Genomic DNA, 23,254 nt, shown 5'->3' with positions numbered 1-23,254 from the left:
ATATTTATGCCTAAGCTAAGAGTTTTCCATCACTTGGGTTTTTACAAGTCAACAAGTAATAAAAGGTATCAGAGTGACACTTGATTTGAATTAATTAAAAAAATTTTTATATAATTTTGTTGTTGGTGTTCAGTTGCTCAGTCATGTCCAACTCTGCAACCCCATGGATTGCAGGACTCCAGGCTTCACTGTCCTTCACCATCTCCCGAAGTTTGCCCAAGTTCATGTCCATTGCTTTGGTGACACCTTCTCATCTTCTGACGCCCTCTTCTTCTTCTGCCCTCGATCTTTCCCAGCATCAGGGACTTTACCAGTGAGTCAGCTATTCGCATCAGATTACCAAAATACTGGAGTTTCAACTTCAGCATCAATCCTTCCAATGAGTATTCAGGCTTGATTTCCCTTAAAATTGACTGGTTTGATCTCCTTGCTGTCCAAGGGACTCTCAGGAGTCTTCTCCAGCACCGTAGTTCGAAGGCATCAATTCTTCAAGACCGCCTTCTTTATGGACCATCTCTCACAACCGTTTATGTGACCACTGGGAAAATCATAGCCTTTATTATATGGACACTTGTTAGCAGAGTAATATCTCAGCTTTTCATCACACTGTCTAGGTTTGTTAAAGCTTTCCTGCCCAGAAGCAAATGTCTTCTGATTTCATGGCTGCAGTCACCATCCACAGTGATTTCAAAGCCCAAGAACAGGAAATCTGTCACTACTTCCACCTTTTCCCCCTCTATTTGCCATGAAGTAATGGGACGGGATGCCATGATCTTAGTTTTTTTAATATTCAATTTTAAGCTGGCTCTTTCACTCTCTTTCTTCACCCTTGTCAAGAGGCTCTTTAGTTTCTCTTTGCTTTCTGCCATTAGAGTGGTATCATCTGCATATCTAAGGTTGTTGATGTTTCTCCCACTTATCTTGATTCCAACTTGTAACTCATCCAGCCCAGCATTTCGCATGATGTGCTCAGCGTGCAGATTAAACAAACAGGGTGACAGCAGACAGCCCTGCTGTACTCCTCTCTCAATCTTGAACCAGTCAGCTGTTCATGCAGGGTTCTCACTGTTGCTTCTTGACCCACATACAGATTCCTCAGATAAGATGGTCTTGTATCCCCATCTCTTTAAGCTCTTTCCACAGTTTATGATGTTCCACAAAGTCAAAGGCTTTGGTGTAGTCAATGAAACAGAGGTAGACGCTTTTCCGTAGGTTTCTCTATGATCCAGTGAACATTGGCAGTTTGATCTCCAATTCCTCTTCCTTTTCTAATTCCAGCTTGGACATTTGGAAGTTCTTGGTTCGCATAATGCTGAAGCCTAGCATGCAAGTTTTTAAGCACGACCTTAACTAGCACGGGACATGAGTCCAATTGTCTGACGGTTAGCACATTCTTTAGTACTACCCTTCTGGGAAATTAGGATGAAGATTGACCTTTTCCAGTCCTGTGGCCACTGCTGGGTCTTGTAGATTTGCTGACATATTGAATGTAACACCTTGATGGCATCATCCTTTAGGGTTTTGAATAGTTCTACTGGAATTCCATCACATCCACTAACTTTATTAACAGCAGTGCTTCCTAAGGCCCATTTGACTTTGTTCTCCCCAAAATCTGGTTCTGGGTGGCTGACCACACCACTGGAGTCATACAGTTCATCTGGATCTGTTTTGTACAGTTCTTCCATGTATTCTTTCCATCTCTTCCTGATCGCTCCAGTATCTCCTAAGTCTCTACCATTTATGTCCTTTATTGTGCCCATCTTTAGGCAAAATGTTCCCTTGATATCTCCAATTTTCCTGAAGAGATCTTCTGTTGTTTTCTTCTACTATCATCCACTGTGAATTGAAGACCTTTTTGTCTCTCCATGCTGTTTTTTGGAAATCTGCTTTTAGTTAGATACACTTTTCCCTTTCTCCTTTGCTTTTCACTTCTTTCTTTAATTTGTAAGGTCTCCTCAGATAACCACTTGGCCTTCTTGCTTTTCTTTTTCTTTGGGATGGTTTTGTTCGCTGCTTCCTTTACAATATTATGGACCTCCATCCATAGTTCTTCAGGCACACTGTTTACAAGTTTTGGTCCCTTGAATGTATTCATTACCTGCACTGAATATTCATAGAGGATTTGATTTAAGTCATACCTGACTGGCCTAGTCGTTTTCCCTGCTTTCTTTAGCTTAATTATGAATTTTGTTATGAGAAACTGATGATCTGAGTCACAGTTAGCTCCAGGTCTTGTTTTTCCTGACTGTATAGAGCTTCTCCATCTTCGGCTACAAAGAATGTAATCAATTTGGTTTCAGTATTCGCCATTTAGTAATGTCCATGTGTAAAGTCGTCTTGCGTTGTTGAAAAAGTGTATTTGCTATGACCAGTGCATTCTCTTGGCAGAATTCAGTTAGCCTTTGCCCTGCTTCATTTTGTTTGCCAAACTTAGCCTGTTCCTCCAGGTATCTCTTGACTTCCTACTTTTGCATTTCAATCCCCAATGATGAATAGAACATCCTTTTTTGGTGTTAGTTCTAGGAGGTCTTCTAGGTCTTCATAGAACTGATCAACTTGACTTTCTTCAGCATCAGTGGTAGGGGATAGACTTGGATTACTGTGATGTTGAATGGCTTGCTTTGGAAACGAACCAAGATCTTTGTGTCATTTCTGAGGCTGCACCCAAGTATTGCATTTCAGACTCTTGTTGATTATCAGGGTTACTCCATTTCTTCTATGGGATTCTTGCCCACAGTCATAGATACTAAATATATTTAATAGTAGAATTAAATTCGCCCATTCCCATCCATTTTAATTCACTGATTCCTAAGATGTCAATGTTTATTCTTACCATCTCCTGTTTGACCATGTCCAGTTTACCTTGATTCACGGACCTAGCATTCCAGGTTCCTATGCAATACTGCTCTTTGCAGAATCGGATTTTACTTTCATCACTCGACACATCCACAACTGAGAGTCATTTCCACTTTGACCAGCCGCTTCATTCTTTCTGGGACTATTGGTAGTTCTCTGCTCTTCCCTAGTAGCTTATTGGACACCTTCAGACCCGAGGGGCTCATTTTTTGGTGTCGTATCTTTTTATCCTTTTAAACAGTTCATGAGGTTCTCATGGCAAGTGTACTGGGGCGGTTTGCCATTCCTTCCTCCGGTGGATTATGTTTCTATAACTTTGTCTTTCTTTCTTTATTTTGGGCTGTGCTCGGTCTTCATTGCTGCTCGGTCTTCATGGGCTTTTCTCTACCTGCAGTGAGCAGGGGCTACTCTCTAGTTGCGGTGCACTGGCTTCTCACTGCCGTGGCTTCTCTTGTTGTGGAGCACAGGCTCTAGGGCGCCCGGGCTTCAGCAGCTGTGGCTCCCAGGCTCTACAGCACTGGCTCAGAAGTGACGGCACATGGGCTTAGTTGCTCCGCAGCATGTGGGATCTTCCCAGAGATATTGAACCCATGGCTCCTGCACTGGCAGGCGAATACTTTACCACTGAGCCACCAGGGAAGCTCTGAATTCATTTTATTATGAATGAGGATGAGTATTTTTTCTTATGTTTAAAGGATATTTATATTTAGTTTCTATTTGTACTTTCCTATTGAGTTGATGGTCATTTAATTATTGTTCTGTAGGAGCTTTTTATATATTATACTCAACACCTTTTTAAAAATCAGGCTTACTGAAGTATAAATTACACCTTTTAGTGGAGCTGTCCCTTTTATGTGGAAGGCCTTCTAGCTGGGGGTTTGACATACTTGGTGCTTTGAAGCACTTATTTGAATAAATCAGCACACACAAGCAGTGTGCTCAATGGAAAGAGAGGAAGCAGTGGACTCTGACTATCAGGGTACAAACCCTGTCTTTGCCATGTATTAAGTAGGTGTTTTGTTTGGAAAACATCACCTCTTTGGGTATCAGTTTCCTTAATACCCCATATCTTCAAAATCAGATCCCATCTGATAATATAATGGAAGCACATTGCTTAGTGGTGACACAGTCTAAGTGCTTAGTAAATATTAGCTTCCCCTTTCTCCAGTAAAAGCCAAGTCTCTAAAAACAACATGCCTGGGGTGGCAGAATGGAATGTGTGTGTGTCTATGTGTGAGACTCTGAACCATGACCTTAGGTTCTGCTGGGGTATTAAGCCACAAAGAGGCCACTTATGTTTCTGTTTCCAGTTTTCCAGTTTGGGACCCTGAGAGTCACAGTGAAGGCTTCCTGTGCTAATAAAATGGGCTCGCAGGGGAAACATCGTATTTGTCTGAGGGAGGACATTCCATGAGTGAGTAATAACCCCATTTTAATGAGGAGCTACTCAGAACGACCCAGCCAAACCCGTTCTTCTGCCTTCGTGGTTAGAGCTTGACCCAGCTTCCTCCTGATACCACGGCTCGTTGATCCGACAGCCTTCAATTAATGAAGAGGTTCAAAAAAATAATATGTCTCTTGGGCCCTAGGACTTTGGGCTTTTCTAGTCCCAGAAATGACCGCCTTGTTTACCGTGAGGGAAACAAGACAATCACGGAAGAATTAGTAAGTAATTATTTCTATCTCACTCCCAGATGACGATGGGTGGGTGGGGTCTGCTGCCATCCCGTGGCTGGCGGGTGGGCACCCTCACTGTCCTAGTGTTGGTCTCACTTGCCCAGGAGAGGTGGCAAAGACCTTGTCTCCACTAACCAGCCTTGGAAAGCAGGATTGCTTTCCAAGGCCTTGCTCACCTCCAGTTGATTTTGTTAGGGGGAACACACGGACTAAAAGTGCCCACCGTGCCCAGGTACCATAGTAACCATTTGTGTTAGTTATTTTATGATAGAAGGTCCTGGTAAGGAACATGGAACTAACAAGCCACCACCAACCAAAATAATTTGGGAAAGGTCAAAAGGAGATGCCACGTGTCCTACCACCTCCCAGAATCCTTCTTGTTGGCATCCACCCTGGCTAAGCAATGTGTGCACCACCCGGAAGGACCCTGAGTCAGAGTGACTGGCCAGAAAAGACCTGGAAACTAATCCAATCACCATAAAACCCAGGACTGCGAGCCACGTGGCAGGGCAGTCCTCTGGGTTCCCATACCCTCCTGCTCTCCGCTTGGGCACCCCTTTCCAATAAAGTCTCTTGCTTTGTCAGTATGTATGTCCCCTTGGACAATTCATTTCTGAGTGTTAGACAAGAGCTCCCTTTTGGGCCCTGGAAAGGGTCTCCCTTCCTGCAACAATTTCATTTTCAGAGCAGAGTGGGCTAAAGATAGGGTGAGAGCCTCAGAAACTGCCCCTCCCAACCCTTGTATTTACACCTGTCTAGGGAGCCTGCTGTGAACTCCTGTAACTGGGGCCCTATGTTCTGCTGTTGTTTCCAAATAAAAGATCAAGTTTTATTGCAGCCAATGAAGCTGACTGTGCTCCTTTCTCCATGGGGTCCTGGTGTGCAATGGCTGCAAACAGCAGCCTCTTTGGTAGTGTTTGTGGTCTGTTGCCTGTATGGGTTGCCATTCATGATTAGCTACTGTCTGTAATCAGGCTCCAGGCAGGTAAGTGTGGTGCCTTTGGAAAGCTTAGGGCACAGTAGCCAGGGTCCACATTGGCCAAATCATAATGTCCATCCCCACCAAGCTGCAGAACAAACAGCATGTGACTGACGCCGTCCACAGTCAGTTCAGTTGCTCAGTCATGTCTCTTTGCTACCCCATGGACTGCAGCATGCCAGGCTTCCCTGTCCATCACCAACTCCCAGAGCTTGCTCAGACTCACGTCCATCGAGTCAGTGATGCCATCCAACCATCTCGTCCTCTGTTGTCCCCTTCTCCTCCTGCCTTCAATCTTTCCCAGCATCAGGGTCTTTTCCAAAGAGTCAGTTCTTTGCAGCAGGTATTGGAGTTTCAGCTTCAGCATCAGTCCTTCCAATGAATATTCAGGACTGATTTCCTTTAGGATTGACTGGTTTGATCTCCACAGGCCACATTCAAATTCCCTGACTGCCAGAAGACCCGAATCTCTAAGTGGGGACTCAGTAAATTCAATGGGGATGAATTTGAAAACACGGCAGAAAAGTGGCTCATCCCAGAGGCTGTGGGGCCAAATACACCCCCAATCATGGCCCCCTGGAAGGATGGGGGCCCCGCACTCCTGATAACCTTGGTGCTATCCCCTCCTTACTCGTGCCCACCAATAAATCCTACTTTCCTGTCCAAAAAAAGAAATCAAATTGTAGCTTTCTGAGTCCACTTAACCGTAATGACGTTTCAGTTCAAAGAGAAGTTAAGGGGCAAGGCCACAAGGGTAGACCTTCCCCAGCGAGGCATCTATGAATGCACAGCGCAAAGTGCACAGGCAAGTCCACCTCCCGGGTTCAGTCTTTCCCCTGCACTTTGGGGCCCTGAGGTCTGGCGGTGGAACAAAGAATTGCAGGTTGTAAAGAGCGCCTAGTAGGAGACTCAGCATCCAGTGAGGGTTGCAAGATAAGGTTGAGATCTCTTACTGGAGGGAGAGGGAAAATGCCTATGAGCTCCACAGGTCATCTCTTATGTGGCTCAGAAGTGGCCTGGAAGGATTTCTGGATGTGGAATTCATGAGCTCTGGAGTTTTAGTACCTTTCTTATTACTGACAGCGCCAACACTATCCATCAATTGCTGTAGGCTTACCATGTATTCAATGCTTTACAAAAATGATCTCATTCACTCCTCACAGCCACAACCCTATGAAGTAGGTACTATTACTGTCCCCATTTTACAGATGAGGAAGTGGAGACAAAGAAATGTCAAGCAACTTCCCCAAAGTCAAAGCAATAAGCAATTTGGATTTAGAAGCTGTGTTCATTACCACTACACCACACTACTTCTTCATGAATATTCATATACCATATAATGCTTTAATTATCTGTTGGAAGTCTTATCTCCTACTTTAAACTTGATGGTGGTACAGTGTGTTATTTATTTTCTTATTGATAGTGGACAATACAGACCTGAACACCAAGTGAATGCTCACTAAATGTTTCTTGAATAAATACTGAATAACTGAATATTACCTTCTGTGCCTTAGCATGGGGAGTGGGAGAGTGGGGAGGGGAGGAATAGGTTGCTAAGGTACATGACTCTAGTCCTCTGGTAGTGAAAGTGGAAATTACCACCTTAAACTGGCATTTTCTTTGATACGGCTTTGCAAACTGGCCTAGATATGACTAACAGTGGCAGCTGTACATACCATTCTTGGCCCAGAATGCTTCCTCGTACTTCTTTGAAAACAGTATTTCCCCAACTCTTGAATCTTTCTCACTCCCTGAAGTTTGAGTGGCACTGTTACTCATTTATTCATGGCTGTGCTGGGTCTTGGATGCTGCATAAGGGCTTTCTCTAGTTGTGGCGAGTGGGGGCTACCCTTTGTTATGGTCTGTAGGCATCTCATCATGGTGGCTACTCTTGTTGCAGAGCACAGACTCTAGAGCATGTGGGCTTTAGTAGTTCAAACTTATAAAAGCAAAGCTCCTTAACTCAGTAATTCCAGTTAGAGAAATTTATCCTACAAATATATTTGGATATGTGGCATTTAACCATGTATGGCAGCATCCGGTAATAGCCAGACAGGAAACAATTTATGTTCATCAATTTATTGTCGTTGTTCAGTCACGAAGTTATATCTGGCTCTTTGTGACCTCATGGACTGCAGTATGCCAGGTTCCTCTGTCCTTCACCATCTCCTGGAGTTTGCTCAAATTCATGTCCATTGAGTCAGTGACGCTATTTAACCATCTCATCCTCTGCCACCCCCCTTCACCCATTGCCTACAATCTCTCCCAGCATCAGGGTTGTTTCCAGTGAGACAGCTCTTTGCATCAGGTGGCCAAAGTATTGGAGCTTCAGCTTCAGCATCAATCTTTCCAATGCATATTCAGGGTTGATTTCCTTTAGGATTGACTGGTTTGATCTCCCTGCAGTCCAAGGGACTCTCAAGAGTCTTCTCCTGCACTGCAATTTGGAAGCATCCATTCTTCAGGGCTCAGCCTTCTTTATGGTCCAGCTCTCACATCCGTACATAACCACTGGAGAAACTATAGCTTTGACGATATGGATTTTGTTGGCAAAGTGATGTCTGCTTTTTAATATGCTGTCTAGGTTTGTCACACCTTTCCTTCCAAGGAGGAAGCGTCTTTTAATTTCATGGCTGCAGTCACTGTCTGCAGTGATTTTGGAGCCCAAGAAAATAAAATGTTCATCAATAGAGGATTTAATAAATTGAGGTACATTCACGCAATGAAATACTACGTCTGTGCTCAGTCAGTTCATTAGTGTTCAATGAACTCTTTGCAGCGCCATGGGCTGTATAGCCCACCAGGCTCCTCTGTCCATGTGATTCTCCAGGTAAGAATACCGGAGTGGATGCCATGTCCTCTTCACAGTGAAATATTGTGCATTTAAAAAATAGGAACAGGAAACATCCTTTATGTTTGCACATGCATAGTCTATCTCTGGAAGGACACGCAAGAAACTGGTAAGAGGGGTGTGCCTGGGGCGGATACTCTTCTGTGGTTTTCTAATTTTGCACCATATGGTGGCTCAAATGGTAAAGAATTTGCCTGCCATGCAGGAGACCCAGGTTCAATCCCTGGGTTGGGAAGATCCCTTGGAGAAGGAAATGAGAACCCACTCCAGGACTCTTGCTTGGAGAATTCCATGGACAGAGGAGCGTGGCAGGCTACAGTCCATGGCATTGCAAAGAGTCAAACACAAATGAGTGACTAACTTTAACTTTCATATTATTACCCATTCAAAATTAAATAAGTAAAATTCATTTTAAGTGTGAAATAACCTTAAGAAAAATTAAAAAACATGGATGCATTATAAAGTAGATTGCAAACATTGTAAGTTTTTAGAATATCCCACAAAGTGTTGTAAGGCATTTCAACCTCACTTGGGATTTTCACCAAAGATCTAGGGGAAAGAGGGTAACAAACAAGCTCTCTTAGTTGCCTGTGACACACAGAGGAAAAGTGAGAAAAGCAATCCTTTACAAGATGACAGGGCCATAGGCAAGCTGTGAGGAGATAACCCCTTGGAACTAAGAGTTGCTAGTTGGAAAAGAATTTCCAGACACAGAGTATTTCAGAAAGGAGCGAGCTTATTGAGAGCAAAGAGTGGAGATTAACATGGGTACTTTGAGCACAGCGGGCTGACCTCCTGACAGACCAGGGAGAGTCGAAGGGACACTGTTAGAACAGTGGGCCGGCTCAAGGGAGAGTCGACGCTTTTCTTGGGTTGGTAGCCCATTTTTCTAGTCTCAAGACAAAGAAAATTCCGACTGCAAGGGTGGCATTAGGTTAGGGTGCCATAGGGTGAGTACTGGGATAGGCATTTTTGCCTAATATGGGGTCAAGGAGCTGGCCATTAAGGATCGGGGCACTTTTGGCAATGGTTACAGTGGGGTTCAGTCAGTTCCGTAAATGACCTTGGAGATGGGGTCCAGATCTGTGGCCTTGGTACAAGGCCTTGACCTGTGATCTTGGGATAGGACTCCACAGTAAGGTCATCCTCTGGGTTCTGGAAGAGATCACTCTTAAGTATTTATCTTTTGGATATTGATTTGTTTGCTGTGTCGGGTCTTAGTTTCGGTGTGTGAGTTCTAGAGCACAGGGGCTCAGTAGCTGTGGCACTTGAGCTCTCTAGTTGTGGCATGCAGGCTTCACTGCAAGTGGAATCTTAGTTCCCCAACCAGGGATAGAACCCATGCCTTCTGCATTGGAAGGTGGATTATTAACCACTGGAACATCAGGGAAGTTAAAACTGAGAATTAGTTTATGTAGGTGTTGGCAGGGATAAAAAGTGAAACACAGAACAGTGAAGTAACTCAAAGATGAGCAATAGCAAGAAGTTACTGCCTCCCTTAAACTGAGAGGCAGAAGAAGGTCATGGTGTCACCATGGGGCTGGGATCATCTGCTTAAAGTTGGAGCCAGAGAGATAGGAGGAGAGAGCTTGAGGTTTGGGGGTGGGGATGGATCCTTTGTTTGGGGACAGGATGAGGGTGGGGATACTCTGGCTTCTTCCTTGATCCGTCTAATCTCCAGAAGTGTCTACCATTAATGGGGCCCAGCAACTCAGAGTGGTGCCCAGTCAGCCCAGGAGTCCAGGACATGTAGCCTTTCCTTATGTGGACGGCTCCCTGCTGCCATACTGAAAAGAGCTGAGGAAGATGAGGAATGGCTTTGAGGTTAAAACAGGCTCACGATCAGGACAAAGAGGGAGGAGGAAAAAAATCCAAACATAACTCACGAACCTTCCCCTTCAAGAAGAGTCAACTCAGGCTGTCTGGACGAAGGTGGGTTAGCAGCACTGTAACATTAACGCCCAGTTTCCCCAAAATGTTCTTCATAGCTGGTTTGTCCAAACTAAGATCTAACCCTGGACCACACACTACATCTGGTTGCTATGTCTCTCAAAAATATTTTAATGTAGAAAGACACATTTTTTTTAATTTAAAAAGGCCAGTTGTTTTATACAATGTACCACCTTCTCAATTTGTTCACTGCCTTTTGCTTTCCTTTAGATCCTCTTGCCTATCCTACTACATGCTTTGTTAGATCCAGGTTAAGTATTTTTGGTAACAATATATCATAGCTGATGGTGTCTATTAATGTTAGCCTCCGATCAGGAAACACATAATAGTTGATTGTTCCACACCAATGACGGTAAAATGAAGCACTGTACTAGGGGCGGTGAAAGCCTGACAACTTCATTGAGCAGTTAACTTCTAAGACCAGAAAATAAATTTTGTGGTGTATTTAACCTTGTTAAAGCTCAGTTTCCTCGTCTGAAATATGAATAACAGTGTTGTTGAATAGATTAAATAAGTAGTGCATTTAAACTGTGAATGGAAAATGTTGCTTGCCATATCAACAAACAAAAGATGTTGTGCCATCAAGCCAGCAGCCACTGTAGGCACTCTCAGTGTGCACACTGAGTGGATTCAGGGTGGAGAAAGGCAGGCTACTGGCCCTAGATAGTGAAGATGCATGTCAGAGGAATAATTTCAATATGTCCAGACTCTTGCCTCTTCCCATACATAGAAAAGTGATGAATTCATTAACTTGAGATGTCTGGTTTTCTTTACTTTTTTTTTTTTCTTTGCAAAACTCCTATATATTCTGGATTCTCTCTTACCTCTTTCAAGCAGTCCCTCAGAGGCTGTCTTCTGGGTTTAAGCTCTCAGTTTTATCCAATAAATAAAACATAACTCTCAACTTTAAGGCTGTGCTTTTTTTTTTTTTTTTTCCCAGTCAACACAAGCACCTAGGACATAGTCAACTGTCAAATAAAGCACCAATTATTATTATTTTGGTTGCAACTGCACCATTGATAAATATGGAACAAAAGAAGCAAGAGCTCCTTCCAGTTCCTAACACTATTTCCTTTTTCTGAAAGAAGGGTCAGGCCATTTCGGAGTCTGATACACCAGGCAGAAAGTTTTGCCTTGTTACTAGAACAGGTTATACCTATGGACAAGCTTTTTTTTTTTTTTCTTGCCAGATACTTGGCTCAGTTCTCCTACCAGGAATTGAACCTGGGCCATGGCAATGAAAGCCCAGAATCCTAACCACTAGGCCACCAGGGAATTCCCTGGACAAGGCACTTTTTTTTGTTTTGTTTTCCAGTGCGTACCAGAAAAACCTGCTAGACAATTTCTAAAAGAGTTGCAACACTGGACAAATGACGTCTAATAGTTTCCTCCTATGTAAAGATAACTTTCATTTGTGGAGGGCTTAGTATGCGCATTGTAGTGAATTCTGTACAAACATTTCCACATCTAATTCATCCTGACTCCACAAGTAAGAACTATTATCCATATTTTGCAGACGAGGAAACTGAGGTTCAGAAAGTATAATAAGTATACTTATATGCTACTCCATTATAAGTAGCCTATGTAGCATAGCTAAGAAGCAGCGACCGGATTTGAAACTGGGGATTCTGCCTCCTCCAGGGGTTAAAGAGCTCACAAAGAGACGGTACGTAAACCGGCTTCCGCCTGGGTTTCTTGTTTTAAGAAACCTGTCATTTCTCAGTTGTCACTTTGTCAGGAAGCTTTCTCTGTCTTATTCCAAATTGGACTCTTTCATGCTTCATTCCCTCCCTCCCTTACTGTATTGCAACTTGGCCCCATCTAACCCACTACCTACTAACTTTATGGTCCTCCCCAACTCGAATATCAACTCCACGAGGGCAAGGATGTTTGCCTGTTTTGTTCACTGTTGTCTTCTCAGCATTTATACCAGGGTGAACATACTTCCGGGAGGATAGAGAATGTCGGCTTCGAGACCGACTACTGAACCTCGCCGCGACTCTCGGTACCCCCTCTTCCCGCCTTCATCTAGGTGAAGAGACGAGCAGGACAAGCCCCACCCCCTCGCCCCGCCCACGACGCGGTTACCGCCTGCGCAACGCAGCTGGAGGATTGGATGACTGGGATTGGATTTCTGAAGTCGCGTTGGGCTCGTCACTTCCGCTGCGTCGGCGCTGACTGAGCGCGTCACTTCCAGGCGGCGCGGAACGGAGTTGCTAACGGCCTGTGGAGCAACATGCCTAAGTGAGTGGGGGCCTGTATTTGCGTGTTCGCGGCCACGGTTACTAATTGTCTCCCTGCGGGAGAACGCAGAGCGGGTTCTGGCTCCGGTAGCCTCTGGGGGAGCGAGCGGGTCAGGGGAAGGAAGGATGACCCGGATTTCTCGTTACTCCTTTTCGAGTGCGGAGGTGGAATCCGCAGAGGTAGCCAAAAAGCTTGACTTGTGTCAGGACGTTTTGTTTGATATCTTCATATCGTAAATACGTCTTTTATTTTATATTTCAGCTTCAGTGACTAGCAGCTCTGATGGGCATCTATTAACTGGTTGTCATCTCTTTTTTTCTCTATCCCCCTCCTTTTTCCAGATTTTATTGTGACTACTGCGACACATACCTCACCCATGATTCTGTAAGTAGTGGTTCTTTTCAGTTTCAAAAAACCGTGTGCCTGCCATTTGCAACAACGTGGATGGACTTAGAGAGTCTTATGCTTAGTGAAATAAGGTTGTCAAAGAAACATATTCTCTGTTCTCATTTATACGTGGAACCAAAAAAATAAAGCAAAACGGATGTATATAACAAAACAAACAGACTCACTGATACAGAGAAAAACTAGTGGTTACCAGTAAGGAGAGAGAAGTGGGGAGAGGCAAGATAAGGATAAGGGATTAAGAGTTTTAAACTACTACGTATAAAATAGATAATTGTACAACTTAAGGGAAATATCAAAGCCATTATTTTGTAACTTTAAATTTATTTGTAAATTGTATGGCCTGTGAATTATAGCTCAATAAAACTGTTACTTTTTTTTTTTTTTTAATAAAAGAAAACCTAAGCAAAGCCTTGTATGTAATAAATAAGATTTTTTAAGAATTTTGTAATTTCTGCTTTTCATCTCGCTTTGGTTTGAGGGCTACTGCTTGAAGAAACTACTTGGGGTGTTTATTTTTCCACCCTTCCTGTAACTGTATTTATAATTCAAAGTTAATCTTCCATCAGTCAGTGTTTTCAGTGGAGACCCAAAATAATAAAAGCTTTAGCAAGTTTAAAGATGAAGAAAAAAGTTTGTGACAAGTAAAAACTCTAGGAAAATGTCCTGAGGTTCTAATATTTGTTTGTGTCAAGGGTCTCAAGTGTTTGACTAAATTGGAAAGAAATGCGTACATTTTGAGGAGAATTTTTTGATTAAAAAATAATTAATAGATAACAACAACAACTACTAAGATTGAATATTGTGTGTCAGGCAGTGTTCCAAATGCTTTACAGTATCATTTTGTTTAATGCTCATGATAATCCTATGAAGTTAGTATTATCTCCCATTTTACAGAGAGGGAAACTGAGGTAGCATGGATAAATAACTGGATGTTACAAAACCATTAAGTTGTGTAGAGGTGGAAGATGAGCCAAGCAGTCTAACTCCAAAGCTTCTATGCCAGCAGCTCTCAAATTTTTTGTTTCACGGTCCCTTTACATGCTTAGAAATTACTGGATGGTAGGTTAAATGATTTTTCTCCATTAAAATTTTCTGTATTTGAAGTTACTTAAAAATATTAATTCATTTAAGGTAAAGATAACAGAAATAACACTTTAAAAGTGAAAAATAGCTATTTTCCAAAACAAAAAATTTAGTGTGAAAAATGGCATGAACTTTTTGGACTCTTCTGTAACATCTGACTTAATTGTCTTCTACTTTAAATCTAAATCTGTCACACCTTGTTTTGGTTGAAGTATATGAAGAATCCAACCTCATGTATGTAGGAGCTAGAAGTACTTTAATATCGTTTTGAAACATTTGTGGATATTCTTTAATATTCTTGTATTACTGCACCAAAACTCAATGCATAGTTGCAGTGTAGAATCTAAACCGTGTCAAGTGGTCTTAACATTAAAACTCACTGGTCTGTCTTGCACTTTGAATGGTGTCTGTGAGCCACACCTTGAGAACTGCAGCTCTCAACTTTTTTAATCAGAGATCTGATTAAACCAGAATTCAGTCATGATGTCATCATGAATAGTAGCTGCAAGAAGTTAACTGATTATTTCTCTGTTGTCACTTCGTTTGGAATTCTAACATATGGTCAGCTATAATTCAGCGTTAGTAGATTTCTGGAATATGTATTTCTTCCTCCTAAAGAAATAATAGTTGTAAATATTATATTATTACACCTTGGAGGAGACCTCTCAGTCATTTGGTATTAGTAGTAGCTTGCCTACAGAGCTCTGCCTTTTTTGTTTTGTCTTTGTGTCCCTAACCCCCTCTCTAGGTCAAACCCTTCATCATAATTTTCTGAAGTTTGTTTGGGAGGCTATGCCTTTCTACCCTTTTCCAGTGCTATTTTGTCGTATACTCACTCTGCTTGCTAATGCTAGAATTCAGAGAGTGGAAAAGTCTCTCTTTATAATAAATATCTCTTTATAAGACATGTCAGGAATCCCTATAATACTGTTTTTCTAACAAGATACCTTGTGAAAGTAAGTTTCCATGGTGACTGAAGCAGTCTCTGTGGTGGACTTTGAAATGTATAGAAGATTCAGTGCTCTAACTTTTTGCTGGTTCTTAGGCATGATTTTGTTATTAAGCTTAAGGCATCATTGTGGTATTAGTGTAAGCAGTGACTGGGAGACAGGGAATGGTATTAATATTTTGAGATGTACACCAGTTTCTGAGATACACAGCTTCTGCTCCTGTGATAGTGGTCATATCTGCTATGGCTGAAGCAGTCATGTGGAGAGAGGTAAGAGGGAGGAAGGCAGTCATGAGGTGCATCTGAATGCGATCTGGATTCCAGGCCTTGGTTTGCTACTTAACATGTGTTTTGAGACACATCTTTAGGCATAAATAAAAGATGATAACCTTGTGATTTTTAAAATCAATTTTATTGAATTACATATATTCAGTTAAATGCATGTATTTTGAGTGTACAGTTTGATGATACGTCAGATGATTACAGCTTGCTCTATGCGTCAAGACTTAGAACATTTCTGTCACTCCAGAAGGTTCTCCTGTGCTCTTCTGTAGTGAGTCCCTGTGCACCCCGACCCTGACTGATCTGGCTTTTATGACTAAAGATCATTATTACTGATTTTAAACTTTATATGAATGGAGGCTTATATACTCTGTATGTTTGATTTCTTTTGCTCAGCATGGTTTGAGATTTGTCTGTATTGCATATATCAGCAATTCATTCTTTCTGATTAGTATTTCGCTGTATTGTGCACATGTGGTCTTAGGGAGATTGAGGCACTACTTGTAAAGTACGTAGCATGGTGTCTGGCATGTAGTAAAAGTTAAATAAATGTTAACTTAAGACAAAAGGTTAAGTGTGTGAAGTTTATCTTATGTCAGTTTTATCTCAATAAAACTGTTAGATGAGCTACAGTTCTGAGGGATTCACATAGAATCTATGTTCTAGACCTATGGTCCTTTAAAAGACCATATTTCCGTAAACTGTTATTTAAATGTATGTAAGCTATATTGTTTTTCCATAGAGTAACCTAAGAAAGTAACCTAAAACACATAATATTGTGTTTTAGATCAGTGGATTGCAAACTTTTTCTTCACATGCCAGATTGTAATTATTTTAGGTTTGTGGGCCATACAGTCTTTGTTGCAGTTACTCAACTCTGCTGTTGTGGAGAGAAGACGTAGACGATCCATAAAGAAACGAATACCGCTGTGTTTCAGTATTTCTTTTCCACAAAATCAGGTGGCTGGCCCATGGGCCATAGTTTTCTGACCCCAGGTTTAGATAATAAATACAGAAGGTAAATTACCACAGTACATTGCTGGAAAATGTTTTTAGTGATGCTTTGGCACCCAGCTAAAGCTGCTAAATTTAGCAAGGCTACCTACAAAAAGGTAAGGCTTCAGAAAATTTCTGGTTTGGGATTGTTTGTTTCTTTGACTGATCACTACCTTTTTGTTTTCCAGCCATCTGTGAGGAAGACACACTGCAGTGGTAGGAAGCACAAGGAGAATGTGAAAGACTACTATCAGAAGTGGATGGAAGAGCAGGCTCAGAGCCTGATTGACAAAACAAGTGCGTTGCGGCCTCCTGCTCTGGTGGGGTAGATGGCCCCATTCTTCCTCGTCTCTGTGTCTCTCGTTTTTTCAGAGAAGCAGCTCATTCTGAATGATAAATAGGATCATGCTGATGTGCTGAATGAAAGAAGTGGAAAGTCATTGGTTTCTTGGGGATATAGGAAAACATTAATTTTTGAGGGTAGAGCAATCAAATACTGGTTAGACTAGGAAGTTCGGTAGAGAAGAATGAGTTGTCTAATGTTTCTGTTGATGTGGACCAGATTTTGTAGCAAATTTATAACCTCCTTTATTGTGATTCGTAATTTTTAGATTGGTTTTCCTGTTACAGTAGGAAAAGGTAGAGGTGAGTTTGTAGATCTCTTTGAAGAGTTTGAGAGACTTATTCTTCCCGTCCTGACAAAGATAACTGGTCACAAAGGGCGTAACTGATATGACAGAATAGTCTGGATATGTTTTGGACTCTTGCCATACATGCTATACTTGTTTAATTAGGAACATTTTTGTTGTTTGGGGTGGTAAGGTACAAAGCACTGCCAGAAAGAGATACTGTATTTTTATGCTTGATCGTCCTAACGTATCTGAAACATGGCCTTTTCCAGTTGTTCATTGTACCCACTGCTGGCAGCCAAATGTGGACTTTGATCATGGTGTTTGCTTTTTTTTTTTAAGCAAGACTGTCATGAAAAATTTTAAGCTCAGAAGAAGGAGAACTTGAAAGAAAGAACCTCCTGTGGCTGCCACGCGTGTATCTTTCAGCTGCAGCATTGTCTTGTTTATACCAAAGTTCTCTAACTTAGCGCTGTTGATATTTGGGGCCTGATAATTCTTTGTCGGGGGCTGTTCATGCGCTACAGGCTGTTGAGCAGCAACTCTGACCTATACCCACTAGATGCCTGTAGCTCCTAGTATCTCCATGCACTGCCTGATGTCCCTACAGGGGCAAAATTGCCTCTTGTTGAGAGCCACCAGATACCTTCATCTACTTCCTTCCCCTTCCTAGATTATTAAGGGGCAAATCTCAGAAATTATCTCATCTGGGAAAAAAAATGTAAGGAGTAAATGTTTTTTTGAAAAACTTTGAGAGGAGAAGAAGTGAGCCCTTGGGGACGGACTTGATGATGTTCATGGCTGTGTTGAGTCCGCTACTGAGCCAGTGGCATTGCCACTCCCTCTTCAGTCTTTGCAAGCTGTCCTGTGCAGGATGTGGGAGGTCTCCTGACTGGAAAAGCCTTTGTTGGGAGATATGAACCCTTCGAGAGAATAGGCTCTTAGGGGGCTTGTGAATAGCTATTCATAAATCTCTACTCTGGGTCATTTTTTGCATCTGATCTTCATGAATTATCAGTGATCTCCTTGAGTGATTTGACTTCCTTTGCACTGTGAGGGTAGAGTGGAATGGGGGAGTGTCTGGGGTGCAGACTGCACTGACTTGAGAAAGGCATATTCAGGAATTGACTTTATGCATGTGTATTTTAGTGTTTATTTATGACTGTTTTCCCAAGACAAATACAAACAGTCTTCAGTTTCTTTTGTTTGCATTTGTGCCTCATGTTATCTGAAAGAAAAACTGTAATTGTATTGGACATTTTTTAAAAATCATAATCTCCTTCAGAGCAGGCTCTTGGCTTTGAATTTGAAATCTTTTTTCTTTAACATCTCTTAGCTCAGTGCATTAATTTCAAAACTGGTAAACCAAAATGGTGTATTGTTTTGATGCAGGAAAGCATATATAGGAAGGACTGAAATTTTACAAAGCCTGGCCTCTGGGCACTTAGCACACATTTTTCAAATAAAACTGAGCAGCTTAAGTTGAGTATAAACTACATCTGCAGATTAAAGATGACTGCTTCTCTTTGGTAAAACATTTATAGGTGGGAGGTCACTTACAGTTAACTAGTCTCTCATAGTTATTTAGCCATAGGAATGGTGATGAAATAAAACTTGGTTAAAAAACCCAGATCAGTAAACCAGTTAATTGCAGTTTTAGCTGGTGAGTACTTAAAGTTGATTTTGACCATGGTGTTGTAATGTTGGATGAAAGATTTTTAGAGTGAAATAATGGGATCATTAAAGATTGAAAAGAAAGTGGTTATTTTAGTAATTAAATGGGTTGTTGAATTCTTATTCACTGTTGTTTTTGCTTACTCTCTCCAAAGCTGCTGCATTTCAACAAGGAAAGATACCTCCTACTCCATTCTCTGCTCCTCCTCCTGCAGGGGCAATGATCCCACCTCCCCCCAGTCTCCGTAAGTATAAAGTTTTTACCTTAGTAGGTGTAACTGGGAAGATTATCCTTGATTTTGTTAGATTATCTCACAGTAGGCTTTCAAATGCTCATTAGATGAATGTTGTTGTTCAGTCATCCAGTCGTGTCCGACCCTTTGTGACCCTGTGGACTGCAGCAAGCCAGGCTTCCCTGTCCCTCACCATCTTCCGGAGTTTGCCCAAGTTCATGTCCGTTGCATTGGTGGATATATAGACAGTAATAGATGACAGCTTCAGTGGTATAATTTGTGAATTATCTTTAGAGTTACATTCTTATTGCACTATTACTAGGTCTCAAGTGGGTCTGTGACAGATACAATGGATAGCTCTGAATGTACCTGTGATAATGAGCTGATGTATAAAGAGGTGTTGCTAAGGTATTAAATTGTTTACTGCTATGAATGCCAACACTGGAGGACCGAAACAGCTGATAAACTCCTCAGTCTCTCTCCCAAATTTGTAACCCATCTAACACCAATATACATATACCTTGAGAAAGACAAAAATTGCATAGTTAGGAGTGGGTCAAAGGACTCTTCTGTTTGGGGAGGTTTGTTGTTTCTGCAGAACAGACAGGTGGAGATAGAATAATTAGGCCTAAGTTCTTTGTCCCTCCTATAAGGGTTCAGATAGAAATTGAACTCAGAGACCTAAATTCAGTCCTGTAAGTAATCATGGATATAAACACAGAGAAGTAGGCTAGACCACTAGTGACCCACCAGTCCCTTCTTGGAATCTTGCCATCCTGGGATCTGATCAGGCTCACAGCAGCTTGAGGTCATCTCTCTCCCCTAGTCTGTCCCGACTGGCTGGCACTCAACTCCATTATTTGTAATAGTAGAATAGGCAGTGGTATGAATGTACATGATTAACCTCACCATTTTCTTACTGTTGGATATGTAAGTTGTTTCAGATTGTTGCTGTTGTAAAAGATACTGTCAGGAATATCTCTGCATGTACATTATCATATTTCCAAAGACTCTCTTAAACCTAGGTTTTGATTAAAAAAAAAAAAAAGACCTGAAATTGAAATTAGATACTTGTAGCTTAAGATCATCAGTTTTTTGTTGTTTTGTTTTTTTTTTAACAGAGGATAGAGTTTGAAATTTAAAACTTGGAATTTAACTTGGGGAACTTATCTTCACTTTACACTTCTGTCTGGGCAGGCTTGTTTTTAGTCATAAAGTAATTAAAGTTCTGTAGCCAGCTGATTTTTGTCGATCTACTGTTATAAAACAAATCATAAAAAGTTACAGAATTATTGCAGAATTTGGGCCAGGTCATGAAGCCCTGTTTCATTAAAAAGAAATTGTTAATATACAAGAATATCTCAGTCTGAGGCCCATTTCTTATTTCAGCGGGTCCTCCTCGCCCTGGGATGATGCCTGCACCTCACATGGGGGGCCCTCCCATGATGCCGATGATGGGTCCCCCTCCTCCTGGGATGATGCCAGTGGGACCTGGTAAGTTTGGGTCTCTTTCCTTCTTGGATGCTCCATTGTGTTCTAGCTTTTGATTTAAATAGAATTCTTAATTAGCTGTCTAAATGTACTGCAACAAATTACATTTGGTGAATCTATAATAGTAAAAAGAAGTACTTGGTTTATCAGTGTAATTGGATGGTATCCAAAGACCCTGTGCAACTGAAAGGAAGATAAGACTACCTCTTTTTTTCTTCTCCTCTGACCCTCCTGTTTCCTTGCCCCTCCTGACTTTTGGCTGTTTGTAATGAGGAGAAGGGTAGATACATCCTTAGGCTGCTGCTTTCCTCAGTTTTGGTTTGGAGCAGAACTGCCCCCCTACTGCTAATTTAATCTTTCAGGTTAACTTGGTTAATTAGTATTTATGAAAAAGATCTTAGGCCTAGTAGTTTTTTATTCAGAAGGGGAAAAAACTTGTACCTCAAACATTTGATTTTAACATAAACATAAATATACATTGGTTTGTAGTTTTCTGATACGCAGTCAGGGCCTTTGCTTTGAGAATGAATATACTGACTGGAACACCATATGTTTCTTGCATAAACCAGTAAGCCACACTCATAATGCATCCTTTACCAACTTTAGTTTCATTTTTCTTTGAAGTGGTTAGAGACCTTGTGAGGCAGTTTAGTTCCTATTTTTTATGATCTTCTCGCCTACCAAATTTGTGAGTACACTGGGGGGATGATTTGGTTGAGTCTTTCTTAGTAATCAGCGTAGTTTTTATAGAAACAGTTCTTGTTCTGTATTCATATTTCATTGGTTTGCAGAATAAATAATTAGAGTACATACAAGTGACATAAGAAGCCTACACCCCAACTGATAAGACAGTATAGTAGCCTCCTGGTCAGAAGCGATCAGTATGCTTGATGTGGGTGTCATTTAGAGGGGGAAAGTTTAGATAAGGAAAAGTCCTGCCTTACTGGTTTGTAAATCCAGAACACAGTCTAAGTGATTCAGATGTCTTTTACATTCTTAAATTGGGGTCACAAGTTCAGATGCCTAGAGGGGTTAGGGATGTGAATTGGGAAGTGCTTTGACTCATGTAAAGAAAGCTTCTAGAACTCAGTGTCAGTGTGTGCTTGACATTTGAGAATACAGGCTTGGTGATGCCAGTTTGCCTGAGTATTTTGTTGTTATTTTTAGCCAGGTTAAAATAATAAAGTTATGGGATTTCATTAAAAATAATTGAGTAGTTGGGGAGTGGGCAGGGGTAAGAATGGGTGGGGATAAGATAAAACAAAGTTGACCACGGGTGGATAATTGTTGAAGCTGGTTGATGGGTACATGGATGTTCATTATATTCTTTTTACTCTGCTTGTGTATGGTTGCACATTTCCATAATAAAAAGATGTAAAAAGGAATACTTATTAGACATATTAGTTGTCAGTGCTGACAACCAATTAAAGTTTAATGCACTATGGAGACTAAAGAAAACAAGTTTTCAGGGGCCTAATTTTTAGTCTTTGGTCTGGATCAGTTTCTTGTAAGAAAATGCTGAATACAGGTTATGTTATGGAGGGAGTTTTAATAAGATATTTAGAATTCTAATATTTTCTGTTTCTGCTGAAATTTATCTTAAATTTTGTACCTGTTGGATCTTGTGTTTTTGCATATATTTGTGTTTTGCTTTTTGTGGTAAGGCTATATTCAACTTTAAATATAGTTTTCTCTTGAATCATTATAATCAAAATGATTTATTGAAAAATGATTAGGTAAAATCTGATATTTAAAAAGAAGCTATATAACATGAAAATTATGAGGCATAGTAATATAATTAATATCATGAACCCAACACCCAGCTGAGAAAGTGGAACATTACCAGTCCCATGAAGCTGCCTGTATTCCTCCCCAACCCTCACCTGTCTGCTTGCCCTCCCTTCCCTGGCTCATTTATTTGGCTGGTATTATATTGATGGGACACATTAAAAAAAAATTCATTTTTAGTTTTTGAAATGCATTAGAAAAATCAGATTTGTGTGTGTGTGCTAATTGTTATAAATCACATTATTGCCTATTATTTTTCTTGACTTGAGCTAAGTATGGTTACTAACAGGTTCTCAGCATGGGCCTCCTGCTCACCTTTCCTACAACTCCGAACAAACGCTTAGTGGTAAGATTGTCCTCTGTGCCTGTGTACATTCATGAACTAGCTCCTGGTTATATGGTGCATAGAAGTGATTAAAAGAGCTGACTGAGTAACATGTGACTTAGCTGTGAATTTCCCTGAGTGAGAAAAAAGGTCAATTTAGGGAACTGGTCCCTGGTGATTTCTGGAAAACAATCTATTAATAGTTTCCCCCTTACTATCATTAAATGATCATGATTCCCATATGGTTCTTGTGTTGACCTTTTTGTTTTTTGTTTGAGAATGTCTAAGTAATTTACAGATGTGATGGATTTGTTGCATTTCTTCTGTCAAGTATGTCTTTTTTCCAGCATTTTGCAGGGGGGGCTCTTTTTTTGTCTTTAAATGAAGTCCCATCAAGCTCTCCTAAGTAGTATTTTTGACTCTCTTTTTTTCTTTTTTGTTTTGCCTGCAGCTCCTGGAATGAGGCCGCCTATGGGAGGCCACATGCCAATGATGCCCGGGCCCCCAATGATGAGACCTCCTGCCCGTCCCATGATGGTGCCCACCCGGCCAGGAATGACCCGACCAGACAGATAAGGAGATTGGGGAGCCTCTTTGTATCAGTTTTGTATTACTTGTACTTAACCAGGAGATCATGGTGCTGTGACTCGGGGTGTTTTCTAAGAGCATGATAAGGAAAACTTGTTCCCCCTTCCTATCAGAGAGAGTAGTTTTGGAAGGAAGTAGTGGGACAGAAAAAACAGTTTTCATTTGTATTGTGAAATGTGAAAATAAAATTGTCAATTCTTTTAGTTAAAAATGTGTTCCCTTTTTTCCTCCCTTCTGTGTTCTTTTTGTAT

The 23,254-nt window shown here is 41.2% G+C and overlaps 1 protein-coding gene and 2 non-coding genes across 3 annotated transcripts; 2 read left to right on the top strand and 1 right to left on the bottom strand.

The window, feature by feature from the left end:
- The first annotated feature begins 5,365 nt into the window (after window positions 1-5,365).
- LOC138985167 (small nucleolar RNA SNORA70) lies at window positions 5,366-5,498 on the top strand. Its single transcript, XR_011462421.1, has one exon. It is a non-coding gene; the product is annotated as a small nucleolar RNA SNORA70 (small nucleolar RNA).
- A 6,117-nt stretch (window positions 5,499-11,615) lies between these two features.
- Window positions 11,616-11,678, bottom strand: LOC138985164 (U7 small nuclear RNA). The gene has a single exon (XR_011462418.1). It is a non-coding gene; the product is annotated as a U7 small nuclear RNA (small nuclear RNA).
- Window positions 11,679-12,446: 768 nt separating this feature from the next.
- Window positions 12,447-23,214, top strand: SNRPC (small nuclear ribonucleoprotein polypeptide C). The gene is made up of 6 exons (XM_005888284.3): window positions 12,447-12,557; window positions 12,899-12,941; window positions 16,464-16,572; window positions 18,734-18,823; window positions 20,201-20,305; window positions 22,867-23,214. The coding sequence occupies exons 1-6, from the start codon at window positions 12,550-12,552 to the stop codon at window positions 22,989-22,991; spliced, it is 480 nt and encodes a 159-aa protein (XP_005888346.1). The 5' UTR covers window positions 12,447-12,549; the 3' UTR covers window positions 22,992-23,214.
- Window positions 23,215-23,254: the final 40 nt, after the last annotated feature.

The sequence above is a fragment of the Bos mutus genome, chromosome 23 (assembly GCF_027580195.1).
Source record: "Bos mutus isolate GX-2022 chromosome 23, NWIPB_WYAK_1.1, whole genome shotgun sequence".
Classification (NCBI taxonomy): Eukaryota; Metazoa; Chordata; class Mammalia; order Artiodactyla; family Bovidae; genus Bos; species Bos mutus.
Note: the sequence above shows the minus strand (reverse complement) of the source record. Positions and strands in the feature narration are given on the sequence as shown.

Bases quoted from the DNA above. Each gene is read 5' to 3' on its own strand.
- SNRPC (XM_005888284.3), top strand. The intron at 16,573-18,733 runs GTGCGTTGCGGC...CTCTCTCCAAAG, and splicing joins GAGCCTGATTGACAAAACAA to CTGCTGCATTTCAACAAGGA. The intron at 18,824-20,200 runs GTAAGTATAAAG...TTCTTATTTCAG, and splicing joins CCCACCTCCCCCCAGTCTCC to CGGGTCCTCCTCGCCCTGGG.